Source organism: Pelecanus crispus, chromosome 1, assembly GCF_030463565.1.
Source record: "Pelecanus crispus isolate bPelCri1 chromosome 1, bPelCri1.pri, whole genome shotgun sequence".
Lineage (NCBI taxonomy): Eukaryota > Metazoa > Chordata > Aves > Pelecaniformes > Pelecanidae > Pelecanus > Pelecanus crispus.
The window spans coordinates 138,256,527-138,272,499 of record NC_134643.1 but is presented as its reverse complement, the minus strand read 5'-3'; the positions used below and the strand labels follow the sequence as shown (position 1 = coordinate 138,272,499).

At 37.6% G+C, this 15,973-nt stretch overlaps 1 protein-coding gene across 4 annotated transcripts in view; it reads left to right on the top strand.

Moving 5' to 3' along the window:
* CNKSR2 (connector enhancer of kinase suppressor of Ras 2) overlaps positions 1–15,973 on the top strand; it is a 220,153-nt gene that overhangs the window by 83,139 nt on the left and 121,041 nt on the right. For all 4 annotated transcript variants that reach the window (XM_075711816.1, XM_075711806.1, XM_075711798.1 and 1 more), the window contains exons 6-7: positions 7,688–7,807; positions 14,442–14,501. In XM_075711816.1, the coding sequence (XP_075567931.1) occupies positions 7,688–7,807; positions 14,442–14,501 (180 nt within the window). The remainder of the gene's footprint in view (positions 1–7,687; positions 7,808–14,441; positions 14,502–15,973) is intronic.

Genomic DNA, 15,973 nt, shown 5'->3' with positions numbered 1-15,973 from the left:
GTATCTAAAGGAAAAAGGTCTTAGGGAAAACTGATGAAGTTTTAAGAATAAATAAATTACTTCAACTTGTTTGTTTCTTCTAAATGAAGTTGCAAAATGTGTCTGGGAAAAAATGTCTCTTCTATAATTTTCTGCCCTAGAATTACAGAAGTGTTGAAACAGTTATTTTAAAGATAACTATATTTCTTGAAGTTTTCTTTGCTGTGAATTTGTTCACAGAAACACTTGGTTTCTGTGGAATAAGAAGCATAAAACCACACAGGAATAGTGTGTTGGTTTTTGCTCATTAAAATGTTGATGTTTCTGAAATATTCATGAATACAGAGAAATACTTCATATTTCTGCCACTTCATTTCTCAGTGTGTTTTTTCCAGGTTACCTTTTGCTCAGTAAGAGATGTAATGAAAAAATAATTAAATAATAACAATTGTAATAATTTATTAACATAAACAGAAAGTAAGTATCACCAGAAAATAATACCAACAGAAGTAGGTGGCAATAGAAAATATTAACTTAAGAAGAACAGGTTTTAAAATACAGTGGGCCTAAATATGAAAGGATAAGCCATAGGTGTGGTGTTTGCTTCAAAACTGGAAATTAGTATGCTCTTGCTAGTTTATATTTAGAATCTTTATATTGATTTAACTTGAGATGATAACATGGAAAACTGCTCAGCTTAAAAGGGTATCAGTTCCACTTATTTGGGGAGTTATAAGTTAATTGTTGCAAAAGTCTGAATGGAGCTTTAAAATCTTTGAAGAATAATTCATTTATTCCATCCAGCTGTTCAAGGCTGTATATGATGGAAATATCTAGTTCAGATTAATCCATGTGAAGCAGTAGAGTATTAAAGTGAGAGCAAAGCAAGAAGGAGTAATTATAGAAAGTAGAAGCTGGGCTCCAGTCAGATTAATAATAAGTTTTAACTTAATTTTCTTTTTAGTTTAATTCTATAAAAACCAGAATGTTTTCCCAAGGAATTTCACGTTCTTAAAATTACACTGCTTTTCCTGCAAAAAATGTAGTTTTATTGAGTTGGAAAACTGTAGAAAGTAGAACCGCAGAGTGAAAATAATATTCAGTTTTTGAAAAACAAATGAGCTATTTAAATTGAAAAAGAGTTACTAAACTGAAAAAGAAAAGACCAAGTAATGGATCAGAATGTCTCTTTTTGCTAAGAGCCTTGCAGACTACAGAGATGATAATTCACTCCTGCCCGTTATATTTGAATATTTGTTATAGAACTATGATTGACTAAAAATGCATTGTCAGAGGTATCATTTTTATAGTCTTATTAACGAACAAAGAGAAAAAGTAATCACCTGCTTCCTTTCAAGAGTCTATGCCTTGCAAATTGGGCCCAGCAAACATCACTCTAATAGAAGCCTTTCTTTTTGTATCCAAAATAAGATTTAGTTCACTGTCTAAACTTGATGTATGTACAAATGCAAGTCCAGGCCCAGTTGGTTCTAAGATTGCTGGAGTTACTGACGTATTCCCTACAGTACAACAAATGATTTGGACTAAAATTAAATGATTAATAATTATTTGGTTTGGGTTAAGCTAACTAGTTTGAATTCCTCCTGAATGCTCATGTAGCAGGTTGCTTTGTCTCGGTCAGTTATAACTAACTGAGCTTTTCTTTTTCGCAAACAGATTAACATTGCCAAGGCATTTTTTTCTTACCTTTAGCCCTGAATGTCCATGTGTCTTATTGGCATCATATCCCTCATCCAAATAACATAGGTGAAAGGGTTGATGGGGAGGCTGGTGATTTTCTTGCCCTCAGCCCTGGGTATGTGTTTAAGCCAGGATGCATCAGTATTGCAAATATGTGCTAAGAGAGATTTAAGATTGGTCACTAGCCTGGGTAAAATGAAGGACAAGAACAAACACAAGTCTGTTTGCTTGACCAGAAATGCTTTGTGACCCTAGAGCTGCCTGAATTGAACAGATAACAGAAGAACAGTTTGAGGAACGGCCATGGCTTGTGGAGGCCCCTGAAGCTAGCTGTGTCCCTAGCTGCTCCCACCCTGCTGGAGAAGACAGATGTTTTCCCAGCACAAATTGGAGTAGCCATAGAGAGTCAGAACAGATGCAAATCTAATTTAGTCACCTTCAGGTCCTCATCACCCTGGCTGAAAGAAGGAGCAATTGTGGAAAATCTAGTAGAAACTGGTACACTAAGGTCCAAAAATGCAGGTAGAAACTGTTATCTTTCATTCTTTGTGCTCTGGGGCATAAACTAGTTGCCTACAGAGTGAAAGAAAATGTTTCCCCTTGAATTTCTACCAGACAACTAGGTGCTATGTAGTGATGTTTCTCATCCTCCTTTGAATCATTTAGCTTTGCACATAAAGACTGTGGTGTAGCTTCAACCTGCAATTATAAGTTTGTCACTGAATAGAGAGGAGAATTTATGGCTAAAGTGCAGTGATAAGTTACTGCAAAAGAGAACTAAAGTCATCGCTGTAAGGCTTATAGTAAGAACAGGGACTGTGTGACAAAAGGAGAAAATGTAATCATCTGTTCATTTCTCTCAGTTAATCTTTTGTAACTTGGGGGTTATTTTTGGCCTGGCCAAATCCTTTTCTTTTGTTCAGATACCTTGCACACTGAAAGCTGAGTGCAGCTTGAGAAAGGCCGGGCATTTTTAATGCCTGCTGGTTTTTGTAGGAGCGATTGGATGCTCATCTTCCTGTGTGTCTTACTGTAGCTAGTAGTGCATTGCAGTGGGGAATCAACAGTTAGGAAAGATAAAGGATCCTGATCCTGTTAACAATGTTTTCACAAACAGAAATGTAGTTTTACAAAGTAACAAAAGCTAACTACTATTTGAGAGAAAAGGTGAGATGTACTGTCATCTGATTTTAGTGAAACTAAAATACAAGTCTGTGCTACATCTTGTGCTGAATAGTTATGCTGAAAAATAATGTGTTCATAAATTGTTTGGAACAAAATGAGTAGCAAAAGTGCATTGTTTGTGTGCCTTTCTTCCAGTCAAATTCATTGAGTAGCCTACATGCAAAATATTATGTCAGTCCATTACTTTCCATCAAATAAAATAATAATTTTAAAACTTTTAAATTAATTATTATTAGTAGTAGTAATAAAAACACCCCCCCTGTATTTCTTGTACCTACATAATTTGTCAAATTGGCTTTGCATCTGCCAGGGTGAAAGGTCCAGTGAAGTCAGGGGAGCTTAGGGAAAATTCAGTCAAGACAGAAGTAAAGTAGCATCGAACATAACTTTAGATTTAGGCAGGGTTGTTGTGTGAATGAATATGGAATGAACCTGATGAGCCACAGTGTGAACTGTTTCGGAAGAGGAGCATAGAGAAGCCAAAGGCGGTTCACTTGGGAACTTCCTAAATACAATAGCATGTTGCCTCCATTAAATTAACATTGTTCCTGTGCCATGTGGTAGCGTCTTAGCCATGGAAGGTCCTGATCCACTGAATAGGTCCAAGGTCTTTTTCCTTAAAGAGACCTAATAGGGAGGAAGCATGCTCCTTGTGGAAAGACTCTTTTGTCTGTATGCTGATTTATACTGATTGGTATATTAAAAAGCCTTGGCCAATGAAGTCAACAGCAGTAACCTGGGCAGGAACTGGATAGTAACTACATTCAGAGCCACTGGTTAAACTCTGTTGTAAACTGACACAGTTGTACCCATGAATGTGTCCCACCACACCTATGAATGTGTCCCAGAGCCATCCAAGTTCCAGTATGCTCCTGGGGCTCAATTTCCCTCCTCCTCCTTCTCCCATCCTCCACAGATACTCACACACAAGAAAACAACCCACAAACCATGAATGAGATGTTTCTGAGAGTAAAGGCAAGGAAAAATGCATTATTTTGTCTATGTCAGCCTCTGGATGTGTTTCCAGTGACAGTCTGTCTACCCTGTCTGCAGTGGGGAGAGGATACCCGCTGTGTAAGAGCGGGCCCCTTGCTGTCCCGGCTCTGGGCAAGCTCAGAGTACATGAAAATTTGCCTTTCACACAAGCCCAATAGACACTTGATACTACTTACAGTCCAACTCTTTAACCAAGGAGCTTTTAACCAATATTATTTAAGTGTATAATAGTTAAGGGAGGCTTGTAAGATTCTGTAAATATTCTAACACAAACAGGCTTCTTCTGCTTTCAGAGGCAAACTGAATGAGTTGTTAGATATTTTCTTGTAGCAGCTGAAAATTTTGGATGGTTGGGCAGAACCCAGACCCATCTTCTAAAACAAGGTCTTGAAATTATGCTGGAACAAGAAAACTGAAATAAAATGCTTAGTATTCTGAAATCAGATGAGCAGTCTAGTTAAAAACAAATTAGCTAGACATTCCTTGGAAGTCCAGGCAACATGAATATGCCAGTTTGCTATGCAATAGCCGTGACCCTTAAATTCAAAATCCTCCTACAGCAAACATCCTTTCCCCTCCAAAGGAAAGAACAGTTCTCAAAAGCAAAGCAAAACATGTTTTAATGAAAGGAGTTTGCTGGACAGAACTATTCTATAGTCACTAAGCAGACGATGTTGGGATTAGGTCTCATTATCCGCAGTGATTGTTTGCGGAGAAACTCTCTTTATGGGTGCAGTTAGTTCATGGCATGTTGTCTTACTGAATCACTCAGGTCCGCTAGTGCTCTATTAGAAGAAAAAAAGCTAATTCTGTTGGTCAGAAAATGAGAGAAGTAATTCAAGAACTTTTGTTTTCACTTTTCTGTACCTTTTGTTTCTTTTGCTGTTTCCAGTCACCTCTGATACTAATACATGCTAATAAACATGATAACATTTAATGGAGCTTTGAAAGTTCTCTGTCTTCGACTTTTGTCTGCACCCTGGTCAGGGCTGGGTACTCATGAAGTGGAAGAGGTTTAATAATAATGCAGCAGAGTTTTGCCCCTAAGTATAATTTTTCTAGGAAGACAGTTATGTATGTATCCCCACACGTTGAATGAGTGTTTACATTTTGGAAAGGTCATAGAATTTGAAGCCTTAATCTGAAAGAGCATCCTCTAGTCGTAAGGTCTTCTCTAGGGACTTGCTGCAGCTCATTTATTGTGCTTAGAATGGGCACGATATCGTGCTGTTGGATGGCAGTATGAATATCTATAATGGAAAGAAAGCCACAAGACCTGAAAGACAATAATCTCTTAGAAATGCATAGCAGCATATGGCAGATTTTTTTATCGTAGTAACTTGGTGATTTTGGCATCCGGTATTAAGAGCTCCTCTTGGGGAATATTCACACCATCTTGTTTTAGGATTGCAACCAATATAACCATATTGGAATGCTGATCTCCATAGGCTTAGTGTATAGACTGTCTGTACACCTCTCACAGAGAGGCAGAGGGAGAGCAGCTGCTCCAGGGAGCTATTTAATGCATCTCAGCTTAGGCTTCTGTTCCATGCCACATCCTGGACTTGCCTCACTCCTCTCCTTTCCCCATCATCTGTCAGGGCAGCTGAGGACATTTTTTTGAATGAGGAGCCACGTCTGTGAACTTGAAATGGCATACCTTGTGTTAGGTGGTAAGAACACTCCTTTTCTGTGTGTTTTGGCATCTCTCTACAATGCAACAGTTGGGAATAGGAGGAAAAATCATACATTAATTCTTGTAAATAGAAGTTTCTCTGAAACCGCTAACAAACACATAAAGTTAGTAGTTTTACAAGAGATTAATAGGAAGAATAGGTGGGTGAATACAAGTCTAAAGATATATGAAAAATTCCATTTTCATCACCAGAGAATGATTTATAATGCAGGTCTCTTCACTTTGCATGTGGAGAGCTGAGTGTTTTGTAATTTTCTAACAGTAATTTTTCAATAATTGTCACTGCAGTTACAAGAGAGATGAAAATACAAATAACATGCCAACATTGTATTTAAACCCCAAACAAACAGGAAATCTAAGCTTTCATTTTTATTATGGAATTTTATATAATTTTTGCCTTTTCAGAATGTTAGCTCAAAGCAATTTTCATGTATCTAAAAAGCCATAAAAACCCAATTTTGCAATAAAGTTCACTTTTTCACTTCTTCACTTCTTCCTAATTCAGGTAAAGCACAAAGCATTCTTAACCTCATTTTATGTATTTCTTTACTTCCTTTTTTTGGTAATGATTCTGCATCGGGAAATACAGATAAAGCAGAAAGGGTGGGGGGATGCGTGTGTGTGTGTGTGTGTGTGTCTGTGTCTATGCTTGAAGATAATATTATCTCCGGAGGAAGGTCATGCTGGTAATACAAGTTTTGTTATGTTATGCATTTGATTCTCATTTGTTTATTCATTCTGAAATATTATTGTTCAATAAAATAAGCCAACTATGTACAAACCTAAATTTCCAACTGTTTGCAAATAATTTAAAGAGGAGAAAATCCTAATGTAGTGGCCGGTAACAGGATTAAGATTTCACTGTCACTGGATTTTTTTTTTTTGCTTTTATCACTTTAAGTTTTTTTACTTTCCTTTTTATATAAGATATTTGTAGTTTGGCATTTGGAATTATAATGGTGATTTGGCAAGGAGGTTATATCCAGTTTTATATAATTTTTCCGTAGCATTGTTGTAGATATTTTTTACTTTAAGAAGTATGCTTTGCCATCTTGGAAGAGTGGTTGGTGCAGCAGTCGTGTGCAGTTGTGTTGCAGTCATTTGAGGAGACTGGTCAGCTCTCATCTTTTGCATTTGAAAGCAGTTAAGCTGGTTTTTAATTGGTTTTGGAGGTACCCACAGTTTTGGGACCAGAAGAATGTTCTAATCCCTGAATTTGCTGACAAAACACGCATTTGGAAACCTGAACTGAGAAATCAGTTTTAGTTGCTGAAAGGGGACTTCACAGAAAACACTGAAACTCTCAAAAATCACTTGCTTACAGAAATATGAGAGAATGATAGGAAAAAAATCACAGCTTCCCTGCTTCTGAGAAGAGGGTGTTCAGGGAGTGAGATGAGGAGATACACAGTACCCGTTTGACAGTCCCAGCCTTTTAGAAGCTTTTTTATTTCTCTCTTGCTGCGAAGAGGCTGCCAAGGATAACAGGTTTAAGAATTATCCCATCGTGAAGTGGTTATTTATTGTAATCTTCATGCCTGCAATAGTAAATCATGCTTGGCAGCAGTAGAACATGAGAAACTCAGTCCAAAGTCAATTAGCATGTTTTATTAGTATAGAATAAACTTCAGAGTTAATGGGAGTTACCCATCATTGTTAAGAGCCTGATTTTCGTCTGTGCTGAACATCTGCATGTTCAACTGAAATTGGCAGGGTTTGGGGGCGCTTAATGTCTTTGCAAAAGATGTGGGCAGAGAGGGGGGTTGGAGTTCACCATGCGCTCCCTGCATGCCTGAGCACCGCTCCGAGGCAGGGCGCTGAACCCTGAGAGCGCATGGGAGCAGCTCGCACAGTCCTTTTTTCTCTCTACTCAGATGCAAAAGCATTTGCCTCTTGTTCTTCCCTGGTCTGGCGCTGTGTTAGTTCAGGGTCATCACAGAAAACGGATTTTGTATTGTGCTGCTTACTGAGGCCTTTCCCCCTCCTCCTTCATTCCCTCTGCCTTGTAGATTCAGCAGTGTGATTTAATACATACTTTAAAAATGCAGTTTGTTAAGTTGTAGGGTGATATGCAAATAGTTAGTAATGGCATGCTTATTGTGACATTTTATTTTCTTTTTTCTTTCCTAGTGTAAAACTCTCTCTGGCGTCTGTGATCACATTATCTCTCTCTCTTCTGATCCACTGGTTTCCCAGTCTGCTCACCTTGAAGTGATCCAGCTTACAAACATCAAGCCAAGTGAAGGGCTGGTAAGAAGTACGCAGTTAATCAAACCCATCATCCAGGATGAGAAAGTGAATTTTTTAAAATAAGGTGTATATATGGAAAGGAATAGGACATCTTAGCTTTTTTTATTTTAAAATCTGAAAACAGTTTAATTTCTCTTGCTAGTTTGGTTTCTCATGCAGCTGGGCCAACAGGGAAGTATTTTGTAAGGCTGACCGATGTATGCAGAGTTTAGTGAACAGGGAGAAATGAGCGAGAAGTTCTTGCCATTTATACCAGCTTCTGAAAAATGGTTCAGATTGTTCCAGGATCTTGAAGTCTGAAGGGATTTAAATTACTAAGATCAACTCAACCAAAGAAGTTTGCGTGGGCTTATGCACAAAACCTGTCAAATTCTGGAATATGCTTCATAGTATCTCTGGGATATAAAGCTATTTTATAAGTTATTCAAGGGCTCTACAGCACTGCTGAGCAGTAGCTTATTGAATTTTATTGCAAGAACTCTGCATGCTTAATCAGGTGCTTTTAAAGGCTCAGTGCAGCCATCCCATGTTTGCTGTTCAAGAGCTGACCATTGACCTTTTGTTTACTTAAGTATCCAGCACCCACTGCATGGAAAAAAACCACACTGATAGCAATTACAGTTCTACAACTTTACATCACTAATAACATCTCTTCACACAGTCCTTGGAGGTAGTAGAAGGTGATCAGAATACAGTTAACCATTTTTTTCTAATGAAATAGCTTTTGCAACTTCTGACCAAGCTTATTCTCATTCAGTTTTTTTGAATAAGAAGGACTACTGCTGTGCTCTTTGCAGTAGGTTTTTGAAGTTGTTTGGATGGTGTAGTTTTGGTGAGTGTTTTGGTTTGTGGGTTGGCTGTTGTCGGGTTTGGGGTTTTGGTTTGGTTTGGTTTTTTGACAAATTTGTATGCCAAGGTAATTAGAGCAATTATGCATTATTTTTCCACTCTTTTGGCAATTTGCAATTAAAATACGAGAAAAAAACTAAACATTTGGATGAATAAATATTGCCCAATCCTTTGTTTTAGTCTGCTATTTGTTTTCCCTTCGTCCACTGGCTTTCTTTTTTATCTCTGAATCCATTTCAAACTAGTCCTCCAGGATTTCAGCTTTTCATGGATTCTCTCCTCCTTCTCTTTCTCCTGTAATTTTATCTCTTCCACCAGCTCACTGCAGTCAGCCTTTCAAAATCCTACCTTCTGCTGTAATGAAGAAATGTTTTTCCCCTTTCTCTCAACCACCTTTTTTTGGAGTTCTGTCCATTTTTATCTGAGTTCTTCTTTATTTTCTTTTCTGTCTCGTGACTGTTTTTTCCCCTCATTTAAGTCTTTCTGTAGGTTGGTGTCAACCCCCAGTGACTGAAAAATGTTGAGCAGTATTTTTGTAAGTAAGAATGTGTTTGGTGGGTCTGTTCCTGCTGGGTAGCTGATCAGATAGAGAATCTCTTCCCCCTCTGTGCCTCTGTTTTATACCCTCTGTCTGTCTTGTCTGTTTAAACAGGAAGCTCTTAAGGCAGGGTTTTTTCTTTTAGTATGTATTTGTGAACCAGCTGAACAGGGTCTTTGTGCTAACTGAGGGCTACCATGTCATTGTCATAAAAATTATTATATGTATTTTTTAAAAATGGAAAATACCAACTGTACGGTATACTAGCCTTAGCAGGATACAATGCTATTTTGATATGGTCATTTTTTTTTCCCTTCACCCTTGCCTCTATGCTGTTGCCTCTGTATTGTGCTATGTCCTCTAGATTGTGAGCTCTCCAGAGCAGGAACTAAGGATGATATATTTGCACCAGGAGGGTAAATATCATACCTTTCAGTTTGTTACAGTGCCAGTCTTACTAACAGATCATCTTTGTCAAGTTGCTCTTGGTGCTCTATATGAAAGCTTTGCTTTTGGGTTGTTGGGCTTTTTGTTTTTTTGGTTTTTAAACTAAATCTTTCAAATAAGATACAGTGAATGCATATCAGTACCGCCCTGTTGAGTGCTAAGTGTGCCAGTTTAAGAACTGATGGTGGAGCTTGTAGTTGTGAATATCCTCTGGACTTCAGGAGTACTTGGATGGATGTGAAGCTTGATAACTTCTGGACCTTCTTCCAGGATTTGTGCAACGATGGAGATGGAAAAATGGATTATTGTCAACTTCTAGATTTTTGATCCACATGATAGTCCTGTGCTGACTCTACCGATCACTAAATAAAATCTTCTATAAAGATGGAAAGACTTAACATAGAAGGAAAAGGACAAGGATGGCAGCTAACTGGGAAGATTTTTTTTTGTCACCTAGCATAAACAGAATATCTAACAAGTTTCAAATTTAATATCTGAGAAGCTAAAGTAGATCAGGGTGAGAAAAAGGAAAGGAGAAAGAAATAAAAAGTTCAGAAAACAATGCTATTTCCCTAAACTCATATGCTAAATACAAGATGGAATTGATAAAATGGTTGGAGTTTTTACAACTTAAAACACATTGGAGCACTGTCAGGTGTTTTAATCAGCACAAATACTTCCTTCATTGTGTTTGACCTTGTTTTTTGTGGAAACGTAAGTACCAGTTGGAGGATAATGTAAATTGTCAGACTAAAACCTTAATGCAGAAGGAAACAGTAATTGTGTTATAGGGTTTACAGTGTCTTAATAGATATTAAAACTAGTTAACATTTATCAGAAAAACAGACTAAACAACCTGGCAAACAGAAAATGTTGTTAGGGTGTGATGTGAGGAAACTTGCGTACTGGGTAAAGCAACATTATGGGTGGGTGGGTTTTGGTATTGATTTTTTTTTTTTTCTTTTTTTTTTTTCCTTTCCACTATCACTGGTCTGTTGCCCAGGGGTAGTTACATGACTGGCTGCATACAGTGTTCTCCAGTGAGTGTTGCTGCAGGAAGAGACATGGCCTGCAGTGTTTGTGAACTAAGGGTGAAAAGGGAGTTGTCAGAGTAGAAAATTCTTCTAAAAAGCTCTGAAATGGATTAATGTGGTCAGCTTTGCAATCACCAGCATGCTTCCATGAGTAACCACTTCTTTTTCTTTTTTTCTTTTTTTTTTTTTTTTTTTTTTGATGACTTGGAAGTTGTTTTATCTGTATCATTAAGCAGAATTTAATTTTGTGTGTTTTTACACTATTGATGTTCTAGAAAGAGACAAAACTGACTAGCTTAGATAGTATCTTTTGGCAGGAAACAAACTTAAAAATATTACTGCTTGACTGAAAACAGTGAATGTATTTAGTGAAGAAGCACAATACTGTATGCCTTTTGTTAGACAAAAAGCAGGTAACCAAGTTATACCTACCACTTTTCCTTGGGAAGTTTTCTTCAACAGTCCCTTTCTATTCTATTTTTCTAATATCAGAGAACTGTGGCAAGGATTAATCCTCAATTTTATTTTTTCCTTTTCATATTATCATTTTAATCCTAGTCAGTTCAGGTACTATGATATGATTTCAAGTAACAGCTATTCACCTAGCTTGCTAGATTCAGAAACACAAAAGTGAATCCACCAGAACATGAGACTGACTGTTCCGGGCTCCTCTTTGCCTGCTGAAGCAAACACAAAATGAGCCTGTCATGTGAAAAAGCACCCATAAAATACAAGTTGTAGATACAGTAGAGTGTGGCAGCTGGTTAAAGGTGCACTGCTGGCTGCCTAGCTAGAAAGTATTTTCCAGGAATCCAGTGTACTACTGTTCTTAATATATCTCCTGAGTTCTTTGGCTTGAAATATTGGAGGAGCTGGGAAAAAAATATGAACAGGGTTGTGAGAACTGTTTGGGGTTAAAGAGGCACATGCAACTTTGGGGGACTCCATTAAGATGATGTCACAGTGAAAGAGTAAAAATTCAGCTATGTGTGTGATAAAATGGAACTAGTATCTTCTTTTCTTTTCCATCCAGCATTACATAAAGTGTGTTAAAAGTATATCAGATTCTGGTTTCATTCTTTAAAAAAACAGAAAAAAAAAAAAAACCAGAAAAAAGGTACAAGGTCTCTTTTCTAACCCTTAACTGAATAATACTTTTCACCAAGATAAAATGTGTGGTTTGAAATTAGACTTCTTCCCATAACTGATCAGGAAGGACAATCTGTGATGTAATTAAGCATGAGTTACCCCATCTTTACTCTAGGCATACATATGTTCTTGATTCCTAGGGTGGTTACTTTATGGTTATTTTAATCACATTACCTGAATTATCTTTCCTTTTATTTGACCTAACCGATCCTTGTAAATTCATAAGGACCACGGCGTTATCTCTGGATACCTAAGATGCGTATCTGCCAATTTGTTTCAGTACAAATGAACAGCACACATGCTAATCTCCCCTGTATTCTTGATCACTAAAAGTACTGTTGATATTTGTGCAGCCACGAGGAGGCAGAGAGGGGAAAACTTGTAAATGTCTATAATATTCTTATTTCCATTCCAGATCAAACAATAAGCCAGAAACATTCTCTTCTCTGTACCATTTCCCGTATATTGTTCATTTAAAACAAGGCATGGAGGAATGTGGGTGAAAGGGTAGCTCATCTTTCTGTTGCAAAATGTTACGTCTCACCATTTAAAAGCTGCTTTGTAAACAGAATTATGCTGGCTCTTGCAAAATTAATGTGGCATAGTACTAGTGTAACATTTATTAATTTTGCATGTGTGGAATAAAAATGATCTTTTTTTGCAGCTTCCCTCTTTCCCAATGTGAGCAAAATCTTGATCTTAGCCTTTAAAGAAAATTTTGCAAAAATTCTTTCTCCTCTTTTGCTTCTTCAAAGTCTTTTAAATTTCTAGAAAAGACTAGATTAGATGTGAATTACACTCCGCCATGATAGCATACTTGGATGACCTTACTATCCTTCAGAATAATGCTTTGCACAGAACTAAACACTGTGTCACCATTAAGTGTGAGACTTTATCCTCTGCTTTCAGCGTGATGTTTTAAGTTGAAAGCAGTAACTCGCTGTCAATAAAAACAAAGATGTGACATTCTTCAGAAATTGCTCTGTGTGGGGACCTGACTCATAGTTGCTGTCACCGTGAAATCACCATGATTTCAGCTCTTGCCACATCGCAGGGTGTATGGCCAGGTCACTTAGATCCAGATCCTGAGAGGGATTTAGGTCCTGGTTTTTGTTTGGTTTTTCTTTGTTTGGGGTAGGTATCAGTACCAAATTACAGATACCAATATATCTCAGCCTCTTGTGTGGCTCCATTTTCCTGTCTGTAAAATGTGTGTATATTAGTGTTTCCCTACCTCACAGGGGTGTTGTGAGGATAAATGTATAAGAAATTGCCATTCTATATTTGAGAGAACTGAATTAAGCAGGAAACTACGTGCATGGAGCCAATCAATGGCAAAATTGCTGAAGGTGCATAGAGGAGCTGGAAGTTGAAGAATGATGCTAGAGGCTTCCTATCTGTGTAGTAATGAGCTTTGTTCTCTTCTAGCTGGGACAGCCCAGTATGACAACTGGATTTGATGCCATTACTGCTACGTATTGTGTAGAGCAAAATAGGAGTTTAGTTTTGAGCCCTCTCTCCTGAGAAACTCGTAAAGTCCCTTTTTTTTTACTGGGGATATCATCCACTTTGTTAAGTGGGGGGTACTTCCTTGTCTCCACTACCAAAATGTCTGTGTGTTCTGGTCCCAAATTAGATTAGTCCAACCTGACATGTCTTCTTTGCCTCTTTACCATACTTAATAACAGTGAGTGCACCCTGTTCCTCAGATAGGAACAGACTTTGTGGCACTCTGATTAAAAGGAGAAAAAGTAGGTTACGGAGATAATGTTTCCTCGAGTACTCAATATTTACCTGCTTTCTATGAACCGTTTCGGGGAAAGGAGATTCCTCAGAAGTTGTTGAATGCTCAGTGTATGCCAATTATCTCTCCTTTTTCCTTCTCTCACTGTCTTAGTGGATGCTGTTAAAATGTTTGAATTATGACATGATGAAAAGTCTGAGGTACTGTCTCAGACTACCCATGCAGGAATTTCTGTCTGTTCATAAGCTATCCTTCCTTTTCCACATATTTATGACAGAAGTAGGATAGCTAACAAAGTTGACGTTTTAAGTTTTCATCATTGAGTTTTATAGCTGACCTGTTCACTGAGATGAGTGAGGCTATCAGAAAGTCTTAGAGCCATTTTGCAGGCGTGCTTCAGAGCATTGGTTATCAATCTGAAAGTTATGCTTGCAGCATTGCCTACCAGAGACTCCAGACCTTTTAAAGTCTTCTGTAGCTTCCAAAGCAAAATGGAAATATTGATCATCCTAAGGCAATTTGTAGTTCTGGGTTTTTTTGTAATCAGGTGGTGTTATATTTGTAGTTAAAGGAGTATATTAAAAAACCTGGGGAGTATTTATGGAGATGGCTGTGGTAAAAGTTTTAGTTTGCTATTGCTAATTAGGGCCGGAATCATTTGGGCTGTTGTTCTCAGAGTGTATCAGAAAGCACTTTCCTATCCAGAGACAAATTCCTCATGGCATATATTAGAAGTCCACAAATCTTAAAATAAAAGAAAAAAAAGAAAGAAGGAAAAAAAGGCTTTTCTTTTAGAGATATGCAAGTTATGTTTGGATGGTGATGGTTTGTGAAACACTTTAAAAATTCTTTCCCATGATGTCTTTTTCTTAGGGTATGTACATTAAATCAACATATGATGGTCTCCATGTAATTACTGGAACAACAGAAAATGTAAGTATTGTTAATACTGTATGTTCAGGCCTGGAAGCCTTTTTGACCTTACCTGTGGTTTATGCTTTCCCTTTGCTACAGACTACATTTTGCTTGCAAAAATGTGCTAGTTGGCTGTTGAGGACCAATAGCATGTTGGACGGCAGAAACGCTTGTGCTTGTTTACCTCAGAATTGAAAGAGTTGTTCCCAGTTGAGGACCAGGGGAATCAGTTTCAATTTGTTCTTGCAAGACACCTAAAATGCTGCAGTTGATCAAGATAGGAAGTAGCTGTGTTGGAATTACCTTGCTCTGTGAATAAAAGATAAATGTCTTTATTATGTGTAGGCTGATATGCTGGAGTTTGCTGCAGTATTAGACAAACAGCTTTTATATTTTCCACCTATCAAGCTTTATTTTGTAATAAGTAAGTGCATGAAATGAGGACATCCCTTCACATTGACAAATAACTATATATTTCTGCATGAACTTCTGAGTAATGCTTATAGAAAGGAACACTTACTACCGGTGTACTAATTCTCACTGAAGATATTAAACAGCACGCAAAACATAACAGACTACTTTGCAACTGCCTTTGAAGTACAACCTCCTTTCCTTGTACACCATATTTAGAGAACTGGCTGTCTGTTAGGAAGTGAGCAAAAGGATCATTCTGGGGGGAAAGGCTTCTGTCCATAATCTTCAATGAACACGGAACAAGCCACTAAAGAACCCCGAACTGTTCCATAGTGGTTTAGGCAATTCCTTTCACAGATTTTGATGGCATTTTCTTAAAATGAAGCTGTCAGAAATGTTTGTTTTATCCTGCTACTGTATCATACTGTGGAAAGTGCAGACTACCTACATGGTATTTACAGCTGCTGCCTCTGATCCGCAGTAAGGTTCTGTTAACTTCTCAATAAAACAGGAATATTATTCCCATCCCTTCATAGGAACTGCAACCTGATAGCCTTTCTTCTTTCTTTCTTCTTCTGCTGCAGGCAGGATATCCATGGGTTATACCCAATAGATAATATCTGTTGTAGAACTTCTGTGAATGCCACCTGTCTCAGAATAAAGAAAACATAAAGAAATTCAACTTTGAAATAAAAATTATAGGGAGTCAGACCTACAGCTACAGATATCATCGGTGAAATTAGCAAAACTAAACAAAAACAACAGAGCCATAGTTGAGCTTAATCTAGAAAACATATGAAAGAAGGAGGATGGTTTTTACAGTTGAGTTTCTCTCAGATTAAAAACCGAACCATTTCTTTCCATGACTTACTAATATTGGGTTTAATTTCCCAGAGGCAAAGATAAAAATAAAATCCTAATGCATTCCCTCAAAACTCTTATCTTTCATGATTCATGAATATAATTTAAAGCCACGTCAGGAAGCTTCAGTCATGATAACTTTTCTGCTTTCATTACTGACTCTTTCACTCACTGTAACACCCTGGAGGTGCTCACAGCTGACTGAGAAACTGCAG